Source organism: Crocodylus siamensis, chromosome 6 (genome assembly GCF_052110815.1).
Source record: "Crocodylus siamensis isolate JL-2025a chromosome 6, ASM5211081v1, whole genome shotgun sequence".
Classification (NCBI taxonomy): domain Eukaryota; kingdom Metazoa; phylum Chordata; order Crocodylia; family Crocodylidae; genus Crocodylus; species Crocodylus siamensis.
The window spans coordinates 29886734-29909539 of NC_143400.1; the positions used below are offsets into that span (position 1 = coordinate 29886734).

The 22806-nt window shown below is 54.6% G+C and overlaps 2 protein-coding genes across 4 annotated transcripts in view; one reads left to right on the forward strand and one right to left on the reverse strand.

Annotated features, from left to right (window-relative positions):
• The window catches only part of POLD2 (DNA polymerase delta 2, accessory subunit), a 26444-nt gene extending 20894 nt beyond the window's left edge, over positions 1–5550 (forward strand). The window contains exon 10 of one of the 2 annotated variants that reach the window (XM_090050597.1): positions 2512–5550. In XM_090050597.1, coding sequence (XP_089906723.1) covers positions 2512–2516 — 5 coding nt within the window. In that variant the 3' untranslated portion in view covers positions 2517–5550. The remainder of the gene's footprint in view (positions 1–2511) is intronic. The other variant, XM_090050596.1, reaches the window with a different exon arrangement.
• AEBP1 (AE binding protein 1) overlaps positions 1–11186 on the reverse strand; it is a 20155-nt gene extending 8969 nt beyond the window's left edge. Inside the window, exons 1-6 of one of the 2 annotated variants that reach the window (XM_090050593.1) lie at positions 10125–11186; positions 5960–6400; positions 1489–1554; positions 1232–1303; positions 801–872; positions 274–381 (exon numbers count right to left, since the gene is read on the reverse strand). In XM_090050593.1, the coding sequence (XP_089906719.1) occupies positions 274–381; positions 801–872; positions 1232–1303; positions 1489–1554; positions 5960–6400; positions 10125–10401 (1036 nt within the window). In that variant the 5' untranslated portion in view covers positions 10402–11186. The remainder of the gene's footprint in view (positions 1–273; positions 382–800; positions 873–1231; positions 1304–1488; positions 1555–5959; positions 6401–10124) is intronic. The other variant, XM_090050594.1, reaches the window with a different exon arrangement.
• Positions 11187–22806: the final 11620 nt, after the last annotated feature.

A 22806-nucleotide genomic window follows, 5' to 3' on the forward strand; every position in this document is an offset into this window, starting at 1 on the left:
AGTGCCACAGCACTGGGGGCCCTGCGGCCACTTCGGGAACATACATGCCTCCTCTCTCTCCTGGCCCCAGCACATGGGGGCTACTCCAAATACTCCTTTGGCTCTAAAGCAGAGGCCTTGTAAGAGCAAGGCTACCCACCATGCAAGGGCACTCTGCTGTGATATCCCTCAGAGACTAGGATCCAAGCAGCATGGCACAGCACCCTCTGTCCTGCACCCCTTGGCATCACAGCCTGCTTCCCCCAGCCCTACTCTTCTTGCCTGCCCACGTACTTGGCTTTGCCTCCACCTCTGGCTCTGGCTCTGGCTCTGGCCAGATCCTTTCAGTTTTCTTTCTGCTGGGTGGCTTCTTGGGTTTCTGATGGCGCCGCGTGTACTCGACTGAGGGGGAGGAATATCAGGTTGTCACTGCCAGAGGCTGGGAGCTGACATAGCTGGGGCATGGCAGGGTGGGGATATTCTCTTGGGGTTGGTGGCAGGGAGTGACTGGAGGGGACTGGGTGGGTGGAAAGGGCTGGAGAAAGGAACACTTGGCAATGGCAGCAGCACTCCTGGGGGAGTTCAAATCGGTTGAGTCTGTCAGCAAGAGCCACAAAGGCAGGGGGCTCTCAGCATGAGGGGGTTGCCTCCCCACAGCCCAGACCACAGGCCCCCAGGGAACCCCCAAGCAGTCAACCCCTACCCCAGGCAACATGTGAGGCCTGGGACCAGGGACAGGGAATGAGCTGGGAGCCAAGGGAAGCATGGGCCTCCTTGGCATGGGGTGTAGGTGTTCCCCCATAGGCAGGGAAGCCCCGTACAGTCCTCATAGTCCTCCTTCTCGATCTGATCATTGTAGTCCAGTGTGGGTGGCTCTGTCTCTTCTGGTACCTCTGTTGGGAGAGAAACAGTGTCACGCCCTCTACCCTCCATGGGCACTGGCCTCCAGCTCCACATGGGTCCAGGGCTGCCTGGGCTGCTCTGTGCTAAGCTAGGCTTGGAGCAAAGCAGTGGGCAAGATAGGGTAGCACATTTCTCACTGCAGACAGACAGACAGACAGCAGGATCTCTGCTTGGCTGCTGCCACCATCCAAGCTACATGGAGAGCATCCCTGGGCTGGGGAGGTCCCAGGGATGAGGACTCCAGAGACCAATGGTCCACAGGGTTGCAGGCAAAGGGAAGAGAGCAGGGCACCAGGGGACTAGAATGCATGCAGCCAACTTGGGCCCCCTGCAGCCAGCATGTGCTCACCAGGGTAGGGCTCTGGCTTCCAGTCTTCATGGTCAGGTTCCCACGGCTCGGTTGGAGGTTCCCCATAGTCATCTAGGGACAGAAGCTGGCAGCTAGGAGGGGCCCTCAAAGCCATGCTGCTGCCTACCACGCCAGGCCCTTGGACTCCCCCACGCATTGCCCTGCACTGCCAGCTCCCAGCAGTTTCAGCTGTGCCCATGCTGTGGTGCTCTGGCCCCTTTGCAACTAGAAAGGTGGGGTGGTGCCAGAGCTCTTACCCCAGTGGCCTCCAGGCTCTTGCTCCCTGCCAGGTCTTGGCTCTGTCGGCTCCTCTGGGAATTCATCTAGAAGACAAGGCCAGAATTCAGAGCACTGGGGCTGAGGTAAGGCAGCCTGTGCCTGGGGTGCAAAGCAGGGGCAGGCAGACAGGGGCCAAGTTGGGGCTGCCACAAGGACAGTGTCACCAGACTCTGCACAGATTTGTGGTGCTGCAGAGTATGGCTGGGGGTGCTCCCTGGAGAGAGACATATGGCCTTTATGGGGAGTTGGGGGAGTCAGCACCAAGGGCTGACTGGCATCCGGCAAGCAGGAGGCATATGGCACCTCCAGACATTTGCAGGGCTCAGGACCAGCAGCACGGAGGGTCAGTGCCAGTACCCAGTGGGCACAGCGAAGGGACTTTCATGCCACCCTCCTCTGTCACTCTAGCCATGGTTGCTCTCTCTCTCTCATGATGGAAGGAGTCTTGGCCACCAACCCACTTCCCCCAGATCACCCAGCTGTCTGGGACAGGCGCTGTGTTACTGAGGCTGCCTGCTAGGTATTGCACAGCTGAAACCTATATTGTACTGTGTTTATGACCTGGGTACTGTCCCTTTAAACAGCTGTGGTGCTCCATGTGTTCTTTGCTTCAGCCTGAGCAGCAGCAGGTATGTAGCTAGGTGTTGGGTACAGCCAGGCAGATTTGACCTCCCAGGTCTAATGTTTCTTCTTCACATCAGATAAGGGGAAAAGACACAAAACAGTGATAGAGCTAGAAGCCTCATCTGGGAACTGAGAAGATGGAATATGAAGAGGAAGGGAAATGAACAAGTCAGTGGCTTACTGAGAGGGGAAAAAGTGTTAAAATGTCATGCTATTTGGGTAAAATGGCTGCTTTTGATAGGTTAGCAGAGGGCTGGGTGTTCCTGAATACATGGATAATTAATAGTACAACCCATGAAGAAAGGTAGGGAGAGGAATGTGGGCTAAAATTTATAACCTGCTGCATCACCGTCTACTGGCTTCTATTAAACCAACAGGCTGAAATTATGGAAAGTCTACCAGCATCAACTCTCCCCAAAGCCTTTACAATTGGAATCAAAAAGAAAGTGAGATCATTTCCAAAGCAGCGTCTGCAGCGTCTGCAAAACGAACTGGACTTGGGTAGTTGGGGAATAGTTTCCACCATGTGGCCAGGCTGTCCTGCAAACAAAACCACCCAGAACGATGCATTGCCAGAGGTTCCTTTACTTCAGATCACTCTGTCAGTAGTGCCAGCTATAAAGTGTTTGCTCTCTTAAGATTGCTTGACAAGGTACCAAAGATGTGGTAAATACCCTAAAGGTGTCAGTGTGCTGAGTGGTTAAGAAGTGACTGGAAATACTCTCTCAGCAGTATACCTCAATTAAGGTATACTTCCTAAGAGACTTGGAAGACTGACAGACAGTCAGGGAAAGAGGACTGACATGGTAATGCATTGATAGGTAAGAGAAATGCATAGTGCCCATTTGTGTGCATCGACACATTAGCTTGTAACTGGATGGTCCAAAGAAATAAGCACATATTGCCGCCTTGTAGTTGGACGGACCATCCAACTGATAGGGAATAAAGGCTATTTTGCTTTCTACCTGGTTTTGTTCACTTCCTGCTGACGTGAAGCTAGAGAGGCATCCCTAGAAGTTGTGACATACAAGACCCTGGGAGATCCCATGATGCATGCAGCAGGTAGGTAAGCTGGTGGTCAGGTCCACTTGGAGAACACTCTGAGGCCACCAGCCTTTGCTGTGAGAAAGCCTCTGTGAGGATGACTGTTGGTTCGAGAGCCAACCTGGTAGAAAACAGAGCAAAGAGAGGCATCCACTGCAAATGTGGAGTAAAAGCAGGACTGTCCCCTCCTGAGGGCAATGCCAGAGGACTTGGGGAATCATCAGCCTGCAGAGGACAACATCAAATCCCTGGAGAAGGCAGTAGCATCTCTACAGAATCTATTCAGAAACCAATAAGCAAGGAGTAGAATGAGGTTCTTGATAAGTGGATGCAGTAAGTTTTAACCTGGAGTAATAGGATTATGAATGCTTCTTAAAAGAGGCGGCATTGCAAACCCCCCCTCAGTGCTACTAAAACCATAAAGAAAGGAAACTTCCCCTCAATGGCATGTTATTTCAGGGGAAGTAACCCATGGGGGTATGCAACCCACTGTGGTCTGAAGTAAGAAGGTCTGAATTAAATGGTAGCGTGCTACAAGTGAAAGAGATACGGCTGGACTAACAGAGGACAAAGCAACCTCAGGTGTCAAAAACATGAACTCTGGCTCAACGCAAAACATACCCAGAGTTTCAGAAGAGCGAGCTGTTGGCTTTGAGGGCAGTGTGACTACATAGAGCTGTTAGAAAGTAAGGGCTGCACTCAAACAGGGAACATTTTGCAACCTTCATCCAACACCTTTTGCTAGAGATCCAAAAAGATGGGCAGAGCTTCAGCATTTAAAGGGCACTGGAATCGCATCCAATGTTAACTGGAGAAAATGGAGCACTGGTATGGAGCCAGCAGTGAAAACAGGGATTTTTACTACCTCTGGTAACTTCAAGATTAGTGGTAGGTTTGTGGATTAGGAGAAGAGAAGGTGCACAAATACCAGTCATGGTAGATGTTGGTGAAAAACACCTAGAGAACCTCACAGTAATACTATGTGCAGTGCTGTCTGAGTGGGCTCCTGGACTAAAAAAAAGGGAAAACCATGAATTTCTCAATGACTTTGTGGCCATGACTTGTACAAATGACAAGAACAAGCTGAAGATCTCCTGAAGCTACTCAAACCACAAAATGTGTCACCATCACATTTCTGTCTGGGGTTGGTTAGCTATTACCAGAAGTGCTTGACTAACATAGTGACAATGTCAGCATCTTATAAATAAGCTGTTATGCTTGTGTTGGTCAGCCATAGCTTTGGATAAGACCACAAGGCTGCTGCAGTCTGAAAGGGCCCTCATACACTACATGCATCTCAGCCTATAAAGTTGGTTGGTGATGGACCAGGAGCAGGAATGGCAGAGGTGGTAGATCAGTCTGAAGGGAACAGAGTCTTTGTTCCTGGACCTCTTTTTTCTGCAGAACAGAGCTGGGCTCACAAGGATTGAGAACCTCCACATCTGAGTGGGGAGATGATGTGAGCTGTGAGACCAACAGAAACTCACTGCAAGACACAGGACTTGCAGCTGGGGTTACAAGCATGGCCCCCAGTGGCAAGGTTTGGTAACTGCTCTTATGAATCACCTGCTAGTTTTAGCTTTTGACCTAGAGATAGAAACAGGCTGTAGTAAAAGTGGAGAGATGATCATTTTTTTATGCACAGTTGCAGTACAGTTGACAGGTAGCTTTTGGCATCACCATCCCAACAACACAACTGCTGAGAGCAACAGAACCGGTGAGCTTAATTCCTCCATTTCTGCTACAAGACCCCCTGACATAAGGGAGCCACACCAGGAAGTTGCCAACAGGAAAAATTCAAGAGCCGTTCTGTTGCCATGGTTGGCCTACGAGATGTTATTTCAGGGGAAGTAACCCATGGGGGTATGCAACCCACTGTGGTCTGAAGTAAGAAGGTATTGAGGATACAGCCTATGAAGCCGGCAACCACCTCCTGGCCTGTATTAGTAGTGTGCTTCATAGACAAGCCTACAAACTTCACTTCATAAATCTACTGGATACAAAAAATCATGGACTTAATATAGAATCATAGAAGTAGGGTTGGAAGGGACCTTGTAGATCTTCAAGTTCGACCCCCAATATAGACATTGGCTTCATGGCACATTGTAATCTGCTTACCATCTGATAACCCCAGGTAACCTGACTTACCAGCTACATTCTTCCCACTTTCCCCCCTACCTTTCTCTCACCTACTGTCTTCCAAGGCCTCTGATCCTCCCTGTCATGCAATTGCATTTTCACAGACTTTTTTTTTTCATACTGGCTTCCATTCTACCAAGGAGAGAACACAAAGAAACTACAGATTCTCCTTGTGCCTGAAGTTTGTACCTGAAAGCTTGCAAAGAACATTTTTTCCAACTATTTAGTTGGTCTAATAAAAGATATCACATTTACCTAAAGAACCGTGTCTGTATACATATTGGCATTCATGTCTATGTAGCTATCCATGGCCTCCTGAACTGAAAGGAAGGAGTCTGGAGCATATAGAAAAGAGCCCCTTGTGCAGAGCTGGCAAGTTCCTAGGTGCTAGTTCAGGTGTTGGCTTTGCTCTGTCATGCCCAAGGTAGTCTGAGCAGTGCCCCTCTCCTCACCCTGTGTCTGAGGGCCATCAGGGAGATAGCTGCTGACTGGACCTTCTCAGGGCAAAACTGTCCTGCACAGCGGGAGTCTCATGTCCCCCTGGGGTGCTGGCGGGGGGCAGGCTGTGGGTCAAGGCAGGGTGGGTACAAGCTGTGTGTGTGCAGTGATGGGTGACACAGCTGGTCAGCCAGTGAGGCTTACCTCTGTCCCGTTCCCCGTACACCCGGGATCTCTCCTCATCATCATCATACGGTGAGGGGAGCCTGGAGGGCTCAGCCACCCCATAGTCATCTTCCTCTCTGGCAGGGGGAGGGAACAAAGGATGCTCAGGCTGATAGTACCTGTCCTTCTCTTCCTTCTCAGGTTGGACAGAGGGTGTTGCCTCTGGCTTTTTCTTTCCTGATGGCTTTTTGGTGGCTTTGGGAGGCTTCTCCTTAGGTTTTCTGGTGGGCTTGACAGCTTTCTCTTTGGGCTTCTTGGAGCCCTTAGAAAGTTTCTCCTTGGGTTTCTTGGTGGGTTTGGGCACTTTCTCTTTGTCTTTCTTGGAGCCCCTGGGTGCCTTCTCCTTGGGTTTCTTGGTGGGTTTGGGTCCCTTCTCTTTCTTCCCTTTCTTTGGCTTTTCTTTTACCTTCCCAGGGGTCCCTGTGAAAAAAGAAAGAATCAGGCTCAGGCAGGTCTCCACAGCTAGGCCTCCTCCTTCTTCCCACCAGGGCAGTGAGGCACCCACCATCCCATCCCATCCCATCCCATTTTCTCTGGTGCCATCTATACCCTTGTGTGGCCCATAGACAGCTCTACCACAGCTCAGATAGTACTCAATGTTCATCTGAGTGGGACATTTTCCCACCCTTTGGCAATAACTCTTGTGCCTCTTTAACATCCAGGAGCTTTCTATCACCCAGCCCCACCAGCACCAGCCCACTTGTTTTCCTCCTAGTGGGCTCCATCACACAGAACCACTGAGAAGTGTTACAGTCTTACAACAGGGCTCCTAGGTGCTCAGGTAGTACAACAGCATGACAATAATGGGGTGTTTTCCCTGAAGTCCCCAGCTCCCAAAGTCAGACGATTACACCAGAATCTCTGTCTACACAGCAGAAGAAAAGAGACATGTCTGGTTCTCTCAGTTGGAAAGGAGACCTTGAAAACATGATTCCCCTGCAGTAGGAGTAGCCCAATGTTGGGTTTAACACTACTGGGGTTTATGAGACAATCCCTCTGGCAAGGCCTGGAAGCCTGCCTCATGGCTTCTGAACGTGGAGCGGAGCTCCCAGCCCCATCCGCCAAGTCATTTGTCTGGTGAGCCCTGCCTTGGCACATCTGCCAATGGTGGTGTCGCCCGTTGTGCCAAGCTATTTCCATGAGCCGTCATTGGCTTCGTGCTTGTTCCTCGACAACATGTGGTGGGTGGCTGAAATGCCCACCCTCCTAACTGGAGGAGCTGGGTCACATGGGATCAGCTTGTGCTCCTTCATTGGGTTGGAAGAAAGCTCCATGAATTGGATTTCCTTAGGAGTTCCCACGGTGATAAAGCAGAGATTTGCTTTCTGGCAATGTTCCCCCTTGCCCCTTCCAGGGAGGTTTCTGTAGTGTAGGGAAACCCTCTCTCTGTCAGGGAGGCAGGACAAAACAGTATGCCCAGCTCTGTTTGGCACCACAGATCTGGCCCCTGTTGGAACCTAGCATGGAGGCTGGCACCCTGGGGCTCCAGAGGGTGACAGGGGTATCATACTGTTGGGCAAGGGATCTCAAGGGTCATCCAGTTTGATAAGGAGGAGGAAGTGGCTGAGTTGAGGAGGAGACCGGTGGAGAGAAAGGAGCAGGGATGGGTTTTTGGTGCTCCCAAATGGAGTGATGGTGACTTGTTTTCTGAGTTCTTGCTTTGAGCAAGACGTGGCATGGAGTATGGCGGCTGCACCAGGTGCAGAATGCTCCAGGAGGTGATGCTACGAAGCCTGCTTTCATCCAGTACCACCTTGGCTTTCCTGCTCCCACCCAGGAGACTGCAATCCAGGGCTCTGGCACACTCATGAAAGACAAGAAGCCTGGCTCTGAGACCCAGCAGCCGCTGGAAGGAGTGGGGGCTGGTGAGTAATGGCCCTGTCACCCCACAGCTCCCCTGGTAGCCGCAGCCTCATTCCAAAGAAGTGAGCAACAGTCTTCCCACGTCCTGTGGCAAGGAAGCACAGCGGGCTTGGAGCCGGAGCTTGGCGGCAGCATGCCCTCTAGGCAGCGAGCAGTAAAGCACCCCCAGCCAGGCCCTGCATCCACCTCCATGGCTGGAGCACCATCTCCCTGCTCCCTTGGCATGGGTCCTGGGTCCATGCCTCTGCTCCTAGCCATGAGAGCTGGAAACCTCTGGGTTTATGACTCCAGAGCACAAATTAATTGCTGTGTGGGACAGAAGAGTGAATGTACCAGAGACAATCTCTCGGCTCCCCTGTTGTGTACCCAGAGCCCTGCCCTGCACTGACAAACATCTGACACTCACTGGGGCTCCTTCTTGGTGGAGGGAGGCTAGGGGTGCAAAACCTCAACCTGCTTTGCCCTCCCTCAGTGAGCAGAGCCCCCTCCCCAGAGAAGCCTGACTTGCACCAGGTGCAGAACGCTCCAGGAGGTGATGCTACGAAGCCTGCTTTCATCCAGTACCACCTTGGCTTTCCTGCTCCTGACATCTCTGGCAGGCCTGTGGGGAGAAGGCGGCAGCCTCCACCTGGGCCCAGAGAAGCAGCCATAGCCCAGCCACAGCGGGGAAGTTTTGCTGCTGAGGCCTGGGCCGGGTGCCAAACCCTGCATGGAGGGGCTCCATATGGAAATGCTGACAGGATGGAGAGGGCAGCTGGCTCCCACAGCACAGCCCAGAGAGGCTGTGCTCCTATGGGTTCCTGTGTGTGGGCCAGAAACCAAGTACAAGCCTCTCTCTAGCACCCCTCTACTGCTGCCCCCAATGTCCCACCATGGCTCTGCCAGCACCCCTTAATCTCCACCCAGAGTCCTATGATATCCTTCCCTGGGCCCCCCTCAACTCTGTCAGTGCCTCTCAACCCCGGGGCCGAGGGAGTGGCCCAGCCCTAGGTCCCTCTCAGCTCTCAGTGCCCCTCAACCCTGACCCACAGCCCCTTGCTAGCCCAGCCCCGGACTCCTTGCAATTTCTGCTGAGGCCCTTCAGCTCTGGCCTCACTTGGGCTGCAACACAAAACCATCCCTTTTGGGCTCCCTCTTTCTGCTGTGCCCCTTCCTCCACATCGCCCCTCCTTCAAGCCACCCCACCCCATGCCAAAAAGGAGGTAGCAACAGGCAAGTAAGCAACTGCAGCTTCTCAAACCAGCTAGGTCAATGCCCAGCTCTGGCAGTGCAGTGAAGCCTCTAGTGCCACTAAGAGCAGGAGGACTCGGCCTCCGCAGGATGAAAAGTTCAGGGGATTGTCAATAAAGCCCCCACATACCCCCAAACTCTTAACATTTTGGGTTAAAATACCACCACAGTGCCTCCTGGGGGCTGTAGTTCAAGTGGCACCTGGGCCCCATTCTGGCTCTGCCCCTCAGCCAGACTTCATCTCCCATGATGCTCTGGGGGCATATGACTATCGTATTTCATGGCCTCTCACAGAAGAGACATGGTGGGGCATCATGGGGGGTGTAGTCCATACCAAGGGTGTGAGCAAGGGACCCCTTCTGAGGATCAAAACATTTTGGGGCTTTCCAGTGGAAACACAAAACTTTCCACTAAATACACCCTCTCCCCACCTCTTTTTTCCACCAGACCTGGACAGAGACAGTTCAAAGTCCTACACATTCCCCATAAGAGGTATCACACTGTGAATACCCCACAAGCTATAGCTGTGGGCCAGCCTCCTGTTGTTTACAGAATCTAAAGCCACTGAACTGGGCAGACCACTGGGAGGAGATGGGAGAATGCTTGCAGGGTCAGTGAGCGAGAGGTTAGGGGCAGATAGAGCCACACAAAGGAACTGGAGAGAAACCACACACTTGCTGGGTCAAATGCATGGAGGAGGTGCAAGTGGATGAGGCAGGGATGGGGTCAGAGGCAGGCAGGATACAGATGAAGGAGGGGAGCATAAAGGGGTGGGATGCAGTCATGCCTGCCTCTGTCTGCATCTCAGCTGTCTCTAGGCTGACGAGGCACCAGCCATGCACACACACGGCCACCTCCCCCACCCAGCACTGCCCAGCTATGTAGACTCCCCAGCCTGACCCTGCTTTCTGAGCTCTGACTCTGTTGCCCAGCTCCCTTCCTGCTCACTGCCCTCCCCAGCACCAACCTCAGGGAGCCCTCAGAAACAATGGCCTATAGCACCAGCCGGGATTGGGACCCTCTATGCCAAGGTGGCCCTGGCACCACTCACCTCCTTCCACCTTTGTGGGGGCTCTGCTGGCCTTGTCCTTGTCCTTGTCCTTGTCCTTGTCCTTGTCCTTTCCTTCAGGTCTCAGCCTCCCCCCAGCCTCGGGGGGCTGGACATCCGTCTTCTCCTCGCCTTCAGGGGAGAGCTCCTTCAGGAAGCCTTGCAGGAATTCCTCAATCTCGTCATCCGTCAGAACTGTCTGGAGTTGGGCTGGATTGGGCCACAGCAGTGCCAGGAGCAGACAGGGCAATGCCAAGCAGCAGGCTCTAACCAACCCCATTTCCACCTCACACCCCCCTCACAGGGGGTCCCCTAGAGCCCTGACAGGAGCAGTGGAGGTGCAGGGGTCCAGGAGGCTGCTCTCCAGCTCCAGGAGATGGACAGGCTACCCCCTGTGATGGCTCAAGTCCTTGGGTGGTCGCAGGGTGCAGAGAGAGCTTGGGGGTCCTGGGCAGCCAGTGGGAAGGCACAGAGCAGCAGTTCGGCGCTGCTGTCAGGCTCCGTGTGGGATGCAGATGCTTCCGGCCCACGCAGGAGGTGGAGCGGGTGGTGGAATGCACTGTCAGGGCTGGAGGGGGAAGCAGGAGCAAAGCTCAAAGAATGCAGCTCCGGCAAGCAGCCGGGCTTAATTCAGACCAGAAGGCTGTGGTTGAGTTGGCTTTGATGTCAGAGGCAGTCGGCAGAGAGCTGGGAGCCAGCAGGCCCTGCATGAAGCCCCGTGGCTCTGGGGAGACTCCTCTGGAGACGACTGACCCTCTCGATGGACTGTCAATGCCTGTATGGACCGGTCCAATATGCCTGGCTGCTCCTCAGATTTGAGAGCTGAACCAGTTGGCCCCTGGCTGACATGCTGGGGTGCTCCCTCGCTCGGGTGTCTCTGTGTAGCAGGGCTGGTATGCTATTCCCTTGTGTCTGGGTGGTTACCCCAAAGCCTCACTCTATGCCCAAGCTCTTGCCATCCAGGGGCAAGAGGCTGCCCCGGTCCTGCAGCTCAGCAATGGGCTGGTCCTTGCTTCCTCTCCTCAGTCTCTTCCAGGTCTCAGAGCAAAAATGCTGGCAGCTGGAGAAGCTGTCTAGCCTTGCAAAGGAAACCAGGGCCAGCCTCTCCTTCCCCTTCGCAGAAGAGGGTGGATCAGAGGGCAGCCCATTGCTGTAATTCAATCCTGCTCCGGGATCAGTCACAAGACACAGCAGAGACTCAGAAGGGTTCCCATGCTGACTGAGGTCTGCCTGAGGGAGCTGGTGAAGGAAAGCAGCTAGGCTACATCCAGGGGAGCAGTACAGGGTCGGTGGGTCCAACGCCTCCTCTTCTACAGCACCCAGAGAAATCCTGGTGCAAGCATCTCTCCCTAGTGCAATGAGCTATCTCAAGCACTCAGGAGAGTAGGGAAGCATGTGTACAGAGACTCAGACCAGCAGCTGGCTGGGAGCCATCACTCTAGCAGACATTGGGCCATGGAGTCACGTGCAGAGGCTGCCAGAGGACAGTGCACTAGAGGTGGGGAGGGGGCATCTTCTGAGCATGCCCACCCACATGCCAAGCCCAGACACACATATGGGATGCTGAACAGAGATTGTGGCTGGTCTGGAGATCTTGGTCCTTGCCATGAGCAGTGCTCCCAACAGAGCTTGGCTGAGTTTGGCATGTGTAAGGACACCTTGTCAGGGGCATCCAAGCACCCAGGCACGCTAAGAATGCAGCACAGACTACCCAGGGCAGCCAGCAGGGCAGAGAGCTGCTTCTCCCTTTACTGTTGTGTCCGTAGCTCCTTTCCTCAGCCAGGGGGCTCCATTCTGGGAGCCCATGAGTCTGCAGCCCCAGCCTTGCCAACCAGAGGGGCCCCTGGGAGCTGAAGCTACCTCAAGGCCATGGACTGGCTGGCTGATAACATGGGTCAAGTTGGAATGGGCTTGGAACCATCCCAGCTCCAACCTCCTCAAAGCTTTCGGGAGAGGTGGAGCTGCCCCTGGCTGGGACTCATACGTTACTTTTGCTGCAAGCTAGCACCAGACTGCCCCTCTCTGGCTTCCTCCCCAGCACAGTCAGCCTATGCTCTACACGCTGGTATCTGGGCAGTGATTTCCAGGCTCTACCTACATGGCATGGCCAGTGACCACAAAAATGGCCATGCTCAGCTGGGATAAGAGGCCTCGTGCTCCGCTGCAGTCTTCCATGTGTGAGCTGAGTCCGTTCCATCCTGCAGCAACCAGCCTGTCTCCCCTGGCACTCCTTCCAAACCCTCACTAGGGAGCCGGCGCGCTGTCGGGCACTGTGGTCAGTCTAAGGGACACCGGATGCCAGCCTGTGCACACACCACCATTAGCAGCATGACTGGCGGGAGACATAATGACAGCTGGGCAGCCTGGAGGAGATGTGGTTGCCTCAGCTGGCAGGGTGTCTGATGTAAACTCAGCCTGGTCCTTTGCAGCACAGACCCTCCTGCCTTGACATGAGGATGGTGAGAAGAGCTGCTTCAAGCCAGCAGGACAGGCTGCCTCACCCCGTACAGTCCTCCCTCACCTTGCCCAGTGGTTAGTGCACTAACTTTGCCCTTAGGAGCCCTGATCAGCTCTGCCAGAGATTCTCCATAAGGCTTCCTGCACTTCAGCTCCTGATCTCTTAACTGAGGGGAAAAACCAGAGGTGCAGAGGCCTGCTGCAGTAACGATTGTCTGTGCTAAGCCACACAGCACCCAAATGAGGATAAAGGCCATGTGTCCCTTTCATCCTGGGCCATCCAGAGCTGTTCCTGCAACCACTGACTAATTATGGGCCTTTGCTAATGAAGGGGTGCTACAGAGATCTCTAGGCAAGAGACATGGAACCCCTGCAAGGCCATTATTAGTGGTGCTGGGAACTAGAGGGCCTTACCCCAAACCTTGGGCTGTGCCAAGGGAGGCAGATGTGGGCAAAGGGGACAAGTTAATCCCTTAGAAATGCTCTGGCCAAGACTCTGGCTTCTGTGTGAGTCTTGCCATGGGCCACAAGCACAAAGCAGACACTGTCAGTCTGACCTTTTCAAAGCTGCTGGGCTCCTCCCACCCAGCAGATGGGAGCTGGAAGCATGGGGGGGACATGATGGGAATTCTTGGGTTTTAAATATGGAAAATCTCTCCCACGTTTTAAATATAGAAAATCAAGACAGCAAGAGGCCTGAGCCAAGCCAGTGCAAGATGAAGGCACTCTGGGGACCTGACACTCAAGCCCCAAAAAATTCAGAGATTGCTCTTCAAGGCATTCTGTTAGCAGCACAAGAGCTGGCTCCTACCCAGCACACTCCCTCTGTAAGCCTTTTCCTAGAAAGCATTAAGCTGAAACCTGGGACATGCCACCTTCACTTGCTGCCCAGATGCCATGCCTCTCAGGGCGCACTGGTGACTGGAACACCGTGACTGCTCTGGGCCTGGCTGTCAGCTTCTCACTGGCTTTTACATCTTACCTGTCACTTCCATGAGGAAGCCAGTCACTCAGGATTTGGGAGTGGTTCCCATCCCCACCCTGGACCTTGGAATGTGTCTGCACACCACGCACAGGTGTCTCATTTCTTTCCACACCTGTGTATCTCCTGCCACAGGCCTGAGCTCCACTGGGCCTCATATTAGTGATGGACACACCCTCCTCCCTCTTGAGGCTTGGAAAAACCTTGACACCTGGACTTAAATGCTGGAAGCCACCCAACTTTGGTTTCTATGCCTTGAGGAAAAGGGTGAATGGTTCCTTTGGGTTACCAACCCCTTGTGGTCTAGCGCCCCCTGCTGCCCCAGTGCTTCCTCTTGCACACAGGGCAATGCTGGTGCCTTCTGGTTTCCCTTGGTGCCTTGGGTAGATCTGCTTTCCCTCTACCCCTTCTGCCCTCTAAAGGCTGGAGGTGTTTGACGATAGCTGAATCTTCCCTCATGCCCAAAGCAGACTGGCACCTGCTGGTGGGTCTAGCCAATACAGCAAACTTGCCCTGGCAAGTCCTTAGCCTCTCCAGTACCAACAGCTCCGGTGGAGGAGATTCTGGCTTTAGATGCATCCAGGTAAATACACTGCTGTCATTACTGCAGATTTACACTGGTGTAACTGGGCCCAGCTTGCCAGAGAGCCAGCAGTGCTTGCCTAGCCTTGGCAATTACAATGCAGTGTGCCTGTGTCCTATCTGCCCCTGCTGTCTCCTCCGCTGGCTTTTCTCTCATTTTCATGCCTTTATTCTCTTAGTTTCCCTTTGTGAGTCCTCTTTGTTACACAGACAGGAAACTGAGGCTCCAGGGGGCTAAAAGAGAGAGCCAAGGTCCCACAAGGAGTCTATGGCACACCCAAGAATGTAATCAGGGTGTCCCAAGCATCTGGGCCATCTGCTCATGTCATATCATCCTGTGCATCAGACCACATACACCCCGTCCATCAGTAAAGGTGGTGCATCACCCTGCACCATCAACTCTCACCTGAACAAGAAGAAACCTTACCATTACTGTAAACTAGCCATCACCACGGGGCTGCATGGGTTGGAGCAGGAGGGGACAGACAGATGTGCTAGGCAGCAGTAGGCTTTTCTCTGGGGCACCTGCAAAAATAGAATTAAGTGGTTAGAGCTATGGCTACAAGCACATGGAGTTGGCATGCCCTGCCTCAAGGGGAGTAGCTAGGACTTCAGTGCATTGGAGCAGACTCCTAAATCCAGACCCAGAGCTGTAAGAAATCAGACAGGTCCTTCTTTGCAGAGAACCCTAAATGGAGAGGCATTTGGAAGGGTCCATCTAGACCCCCACATCTCCTGCTTCGCACCACCCATGCACCTTCTCTTGGCCAGAGAATTGACCATGGGGTCTCTGTCTGGTCTGTGGCAGATTGTCCAGCCATGGCACAGGGCGGCTGCAGTGCCTGACATGCAGAAGGTGCTGCGCAGCTCAGGGAGGGATGGTATCAGATCAGAACGGCTCTGCTTGGGACTGTGAGGTCAAGCCTAAAGTTGGGACCTCAGGGTAGGGGGGACAGCTGCATGCGCCTGTTGCCTGTTCCATGAGGGGGCAGGGGCCACAGCCTTGTCCTGCAGCCCCCCTCCTCTGCAGCTCTGCGTCCTTCCCTCCAACCCCGCCTGCCTGCCTGAATGCTGGCCAGATTAAACCTTACATAAGCATTTGGGGGGAAGTTTGATTTGGCCAGAACCAGCGCAGCGCTGGCTGGTGAGGGGGGCTGGGGCTGTGCATATTCCTCACAGGCTGAAACTCAAGCAGTCTTGCAGGGTGGAGGCAAGTGCCCTCAGGTTGGAGCAGGCTCAATGCTTGAGCCTAGGCGAGGGAGGACGGGACAGTGGGGAGGGAGGGAAAGTGGGGAGGCAGCCACTTTAGCTAATGCCAGGGACTGAGCCATGCCCAGACTGGGAATGCAGCAAGTTGTGCTGAGAGGCAGAGACATGCAGATCAACTCTGGCACAACCCCTGGCACCAAACAGCTGGACCCCACAAGGGCACCTCCTGGGTCCTGCCTGCCTCACTGCCTGTATGCTAGGAGCACCAGCCATGCTGCCCCATGCGTGAGCAGCCAGTTAGGAGGCAAAGCCCTAGGTGGCAGCTTTGCAGAAGAGCCCACTGCCATCTGGAGGTGTGAGGCTCACACAGATGTTTGCCTGTGAGCCTGAGCAGGGCTGGGTGCTGCGGAGGGCACAAGTTCCTGTTTTTCATTCATTGTCCCAAGAATTCAGTTGTCCCCTTTTTCTGTAGCCTCCTTACCTAAAGGAGACTAATACATAACGTCGGGGGCTAGGCTTACACTTTCAAAGGTAGAAAAATAGAGCTGCAGAGGGCACATGCTGGGGTGGGAGGAAGCTGGCGTGAACCTACTGCAGATAGGGATATGAGCCCTCATGGGTAGAGGCTGGAGCTGGCTTTGGCTCCAAGGGAGATGCTTTGGACTATACAGGCTCCCCACCCTCTCTGCAGTGCCCATGCACCCATGTGGCTAGACACAATACATGACACAACTGCTCAAGACCTCCACAAGAGTTGGGCCAGACTGGCAGCACACCAGGGGAACAGAATCAGCCACTTCTCTGCTGTCTGGGGCGCAGAAAGCCGAGACTGCTGGAGCAACACCTCAAGGCCCCAGGTCTCCAGGGCACACTGCTAAGGGCTGTGGGGAAGGGGTAGAAGAAGCTTCGTAGAGGCCCAGCCTGCATCCAACAGGGGAAGGGTTCTTCAACACAGAACAGAAGGACTGGGCCTGCGTGCGTGGTATATAGACTGCACCTTTAAGGGGCCAGCAGTAGGATGACCCAGTCTCTCCCCATGATGCCCTGTGCATGTGGTTTGTGGTGGTGGGTAGTTGTGGTTCTCCGTGCAAGCTGTGAGCATGTGAGTTGCTGAATCCTGTTCCTAGTAAAGGTAAAGCTGTTTATGACCCCACTGGTCTCTGCTGAATGGTGACTCGAGGACAGAACCCCGAAGGCATGCAGGTCTGAGTGCATACCCCATCCCTGGAACCCAGTGGCATACAGTAAACATTATATGGTGTCAGAAGTGACCTGTCTCAGTGGAGTCAGGATGCTGGTGACTAGGTGAGACTGGGGCATGTCATCCCCAAGCACTGTGTCCCCTGACGTTGAGCACAGGCGACCATCTCCATGGCGAAGGGAAACAACGCACTTTCCAGGACTCTGCAAACAGCCTGAACCTTCTGACTTTACCTCGAGTGCTGGAGAATTTCACTCTGGGCCCCAGCCAAGGAGCAGGCTGTTCTGAACATAAATCACTGATATCGGCAGGATATAAAAAAACCAGCTCCTTCCCAGCTCCCAGGGGACCCTGGCCCCGAGAGCGAACTACCGCTAAAACTATCAGAGGTGATGCTAGGCCTTGGGGCTCCTGGACCGCCACATGGCACTGACTAGGCCAGTCCAGATGGGAAGCAGAGTCCAGCAGGCTCTCTGGGTTTGCATGGCAGCCCCGTCTAGGCCTGGCTGCAGCCACGTGCTGGGGATATGAAGTGCAGAGCACTTGGCTTCAGCCTCAGGCATTCTTGCGTCGGAGAGTCATGGGGAAGGGGAGGGGGAGAGGGGATCTGCTGGCTCCGGCTCCCTGCTTGCAATGCTTCAGAGCAGCCAGGTCTGCTGCAGCGTCAGCTCAGGGCCACCCCGGAGTCACTCTGCTATCTTGAGCCCCCTTCCCCTCCTGCCTGGCACAGATGTGGCTGGCTTGCGCTGGGAGGGATCTCAGGGGTTTGGGGAAGCCCAGTGGTGTGTCCTCAACAGGTAGCTCTCAACTTCAGGTAGCTCTCACCTGCCTGCGCCGACAGGGATGGATGCAGGTGGGCCTGGGTGCATGACCACTGCAGAGGCAGCCAGCCCCTTGGACCTGATCCTGAAAAGGGCCCTGTTACTTCTTCAGTGGGGGGTGGACAGAGCTCAGCTCTTCCAGCCTCCGGTATGTGCTTTCACACACCTGCATCAGGCCGGCTCTGGAGGCACTCGCTCTCTAGCGCAGCCAGACCGCCCTGTCCCAGCGCCGAGACCGGGCTGTGAACTCTGAGAAGCAAGAGCTTGGAACGGTCCCCGGGACGAGCATGTTTACCGCCCCGGGCAAAGAGCTGCCTCTTTGTTCTGCCATGTCAGGAGAAAGCGAAACACAAGCCTGTTGCCTCACCACCCCCCGCCCCCCTTGGGGTGTTTACCAGATGTCGGTCTCATCTTATTGAGGGTTGGCAGCTGTCAAGCCACGAATTATTTTCATATCAAACACATGGGGGACGATTTCGCACAAAACAGCTTCCGGTCCTGGGAGCCAGCAAGATGCGCCCCCACGTGCATGTACTCGTGACACTAGTAAATGCTACTTGTGACGGGAGCTACGCCAGACTAGGCCCTAACTGGGCCTGCATTCCCAGCCTGAGGCCAACCTGAGAGGAAATTAAATGTGTGCTTTTCCCTTTAGCTGTTTCAAGTTGGCTGAGGTTTATCTCCATGAATATGTAGGTGTCACGTCCTCTGCGAGGCTAGGGGGAGCAGACGTCAGTGAGCATCACTACTCTGCCTGACCTGGAAGCAAAGCCTCATGCTTAGAGGGGGTGGGGTTTCCATCCTGCTCCTGCCTTTCTCTATGCATGCCCCCTCAAAACCAGTGCGTCTCTTTTCAAAATCTTTAGGGGCTTTCCAGCAGTCATCGCTGTCTGCAGGAAAAGCTGCCAGAACCCGACTGAGCAACGAAGCCTGTAGCTCGGCCTTGACTGTGCACAGGCATTCGGTAAACACTGGTTGCTTCAGCAGGGCTGTGGTTTTCTCACAGCCACCTCGTGCAGAGCACAGAGCTACCACCAAAGGAAATACTGAGCAGCTACTAGTCACCACACGCTGGCTGAGCCGAAGCATGAGGGAAACGTGCCCTGTCCATCTCAGTCCTCCCCTTTGGGGATTTGCCCTCACCCCTGGACCTCCAGGACAGCAGAGAGGTGCCACTGTGAGGCTTAAAATGGAGTGGAAAAACCCTGCTGGCAGACTTTCCCCCACACCCTGAGGAGGCATGGGCCTATTTCTCCCTCTGCTGGGCAGCTTTCCTGGCGCTCTGTGCTCAGACAGTGTGTTTTAGCCCCCTAGGAGTGGAAACCATTGCTCTCCATTTTAGAGAGGCCCAGGCTGAGTGGGCCAGCTCTCCCTGGGCTGTATGACTGTGGCATACTCCAGTACTAACAAGCCTCCCTTAAGGCAGTCCGTACGAGAGGCTGGGATAACACTGAGCTCCTGACTGGTCCTAGGGCAGGGGGTGAAAGTCTAACAATATGACGCATCCTGAGCACCTCAGAGCATCTCCCTGATAGACACTCATTTAGCCTCATGCTGCTCTGTGCATGCAGGAGTGGGTGTTTTTCTATGAGCATGCCTGGGAAGTAGGAGACCTGGCTCTGGCGTCAGCCTGTGAAGGTAGTTTCAGTGAGCCATGGGCCTTTTTGCACCACAGGAGGAAATCACGTGGAGATCCCTGGGTGGATGCCACTGGAGAGGGGACCCTTCTCTCCCCAACAATCACAGCACGCTAACAGCAGCCCCAATCACGCCTTGGAGGCGCCCCTCCTCCCACTCCCAGCTGAGATCAGAGAAGTGCCTGAGGGATGCAAGGGGCTTTGATTAAAGCCAGATTTCTAGAGGTCGTTACATAACTGTTTGGCTGAGCTATCAGCTCCCACTCACTGTGGCTGCTCCATGGAGCAAGCTAGGACACAGGCGAGGGGGTCAGCGTCCCTCCGTACAAGGGGTCCATGTCTGTGGGGCCCTGATGGTTAGTCTCGATCTCGGACATGTGCCAAGGGGCCCTTTAGCCTGTTCAGCCATGTGTAATGAGGGGTTTCCTGTTTGTTAGGGAATCGCACATTTTGTAGTTCCCTTTCCTGAGGACAGGCCAGTGGGACGATCCCTTACCCAGGTCCCGACTGAGCAACTTTGTGCCTTCCTCAGAGCTGATGTCTAAGCGTTGTCCACACAGACGCAGCAGCAGTTTAACACAAACCTGCTCTGGTTCACCTCATGCCATCCCTGGTGTGGATGCTCCCTGACTTGGTTTAGGTGGCACCTCCTGCAAGCTCCCCCTAAAGCCACGCGGGACCCATGCCCAGGGGTGGGAAGCTCCAGCATTGTCCCTTCACAGCTGAGTTCAGCTCCAGCTGCTGCTCCACCTCCTGCTACTTCTGGTAGCTTTACCCAAACCACATGAAAGTGCCTTACTGTTTGGCATGGGGAGATGCCATCGTCCCTCAGCCCCTGCCCTCAGTCAGTGCTGCCTCAATTCATTGATGGGCTCTCATCTGCTCTCCAGCCTGCTCATGGACTGGGAGCACTTCTGTGCGGTATATCCAGCGAGTCAACCCTGGCCCATCTACACCCACTCCAGCACCCAGGAGGCCTTGGCTACCTCACAGTAACAAGATGAGACCTCAGTCCCACATCAGGGACAAATTATCATGCCATGGGGGCACCCCCCTCATTTTATGCTTGGCTCTATGCCCCTGGTTTATACCCATAGCAAGAGCAGCGGGTGACATCTGTCTGTCCACTCCTTGGACAAGAGCAACCATTTCCAGCCCCTCTGTGAGTCTGAGCTCTCTCAGGTAAACAGGCCTGAGGTGCCTCTGTGGTCAGACAGCAGAGTTATGGAGCAAACAGCTTCGCCCAGGCAGTATTTCTGCACAGCATGCCCTTACTGGACAAGCTGGGCTTTGAAACTGGTGTTGTTCCCCTCTCATGCAGATGTGCTGAAAAAGGTTTAAGCCACGCTCCCATTAATATAACCTTCTTCTGGGGTCATTTAAGGCACAGGGCCACAGAGAGGGGCTCTGCTGGGGTGTAGATGTCTTTCTGACTGCAGGGAGCTCTGTGTCCTGAGTCTCCCAGAGCCTGTCTCCCCTGTGTCCCTCTCAGCCCCCTGATAACTGTGGCCCAGGGGCGCCCCTGACCCGCGAGCCCCATGCTGCTGTTGTGTTCCTGCAGCCTTCAGCCTCCTGTGAGTCTGGCGCAACAGCTGGAAGCATTTGGAGCTTTGTGCACTGCCAGGGTCCAAGCCCAAGTCCTGGTGACTAAGAGCACAGGCATTTGCCATGCTGCCAGGGCTGCTCACATGCTTGGCAATGAGGCCTGGGGGTGGGCTCAGGGGAGGGCTCGTGGACAGGCTGCCTCTCTCGGCCCGGGCTCTCCCCAGAGAGATTCTGACCCCTATACTCCAGCTCCCCTAGAGCTATTCACACCTGCCCTTTTTGGTGGCCAGCAGCCACCTCTGTGCTCCCCCACTCCTGGGGCTAGGAAGGGAACAAATCCCTTCATGGGGGTGGAGGTGGGGAAGGCCTTAAGCCAGCTGCATGACCCCTCCAGACACACAGCACTGACCCTGGCACTGTCACAAAATCACCACCAGCCACTATCATGGCAGGGGCGGTGGCGGAGGCAAATCCCCATGGCCTGTGGGGTTCTTCCTGACACCCAGAGAATTCGTGCCGCCATTGCCACTGGTGCCCTGGGAAGGGCTGATGTGAAGGGCTAGAGGGTCTGAGCCTGGCCAAGGCTGGATACTGCTTCCAGGATATGCCAGCCAGCATGGCGCAGGCCTGGCCCATCTTCAAATCACAGAATCATAGAAAATGAGAATTGGGAAGGAACCTCAGAAGGTCCTCTAGCCCAACCCCCTACTCAAAGCAGGACCAGCCCCAACTAGATCACCCCAGCCAAGGCTTTATCTAGCTGGATCTTAAACCCCACCCCCAATGGAGACTGCACCACCTCTCTGGGTAACCTGTTCCAGTGCTTCACCACTAGTGAGAAAGTTTTTCCTACGATCTAACCTCAACTTCCCTTGCTGCAACTTGAGACCATTCCTCCTTGTCCTGTCATCTGCCACCACTGAGAACAGTCCAGCTCTGTCCTCTTTGGACCCACCCTTCAGGTAGTTGAAGGCTGCTATTAAATCCCACCTCAGCCTTCTCTTCTCCAGACTAAATAAGCTCAGTTCCCTCCGTCTCTCATCTTCCCTGCCCATCTCCCAGGCCCAGCCCAGCAGCGGAGCGTCATGCAAACCACAGAAACAGGGGTGATGGAGAAGAAACCCCCAGCCTGAAGCTGGGGGGCATCAGAAGCAGCTAGCTGAGCCAGGACATAGGACTTTCCATCTGCCTCTCAGCTGTCTCCCCAGGCAGTGCTCTCAGTGCCTGCTTGCCACAGCCTTCTGGGCCCGGTCCCTGGAAACCCAACTCCTGTGCATCAGCTGCAGCAGGGGGACCCACTTGAGTAGATCGCGCCCATTGTGGAGCCTTGATGTTCCCTGTGGCATAGCAGCAGCACCTGTGGGGTGTGGGAGTCCTGATGGGGGGCACTCCAAGGGGCTGGGCAGCATCTCACCCCATTGAGGGGGCAGCGACTGGGGGCTTCCACTCCCCATGGCTGCATCGGCTCTGGACAAAGGTCAGCAATGCGGGGTGGTCATTAGCACAGCCGGGCACAGCGACCAGACAGACCCTCCACAGCTCCACCGTCTCCACCTACGCTGCAGCCCCTGCTCCCAGGTCCTGAGACCCCCTTGCTCCTTGGTGCTGCCCGCCAGCTCGGGTGGGGGCTGGCTGCCACCTGGTGGTGATGAAGGGGATGTGCAGTCCCATCACCCTGAGCTCCCTTTGCTGTAAGAAGGCGCAAGCAGTGGAGAGCCAGCCTGACAGCTAAAGGGGTGAAGATGTTCCTCTCTTTCCCACAGCAACCCCTGTTGCACAGTGAGGCAGAAACAGGCCCCCAGCCTGAAGGACCTGCACACTCCAAATCTCAAGGCCCAGTGGGAGAATCAATACCAATTTGGAGCATCTCCCTGCCACATGTTACTAGGGTGCGCTGCAGAGAACCTGGCTGGCTCTGGAAGATCCCTTAGGGAAGCATTACTGCCCAGCCTGAGTGCTGCATGGGTGGTCTGCCTTGGACTGGGCAGATGCAGTAGTAACCATATGGGATGCTGGGCAGAGAATATAGGAAATCCCCCAGCAAACGTATGCCTGGTGTGATGGCTGAAAGGCATGGGGACTCCGTACAGGGTAGGCAGGGGGGTGGCAGCCAGGGTGAGAGGAGTCAGGGGTACAGCAAGAAGGTCTGTGTATTCAGGAACATCAGATGGGGGAAATAGACTGTGGCTATATAGCTCATAAAAGTATACATTAGCTATATGTATGGTAAGAGCCGGCATAGTGCTCATAT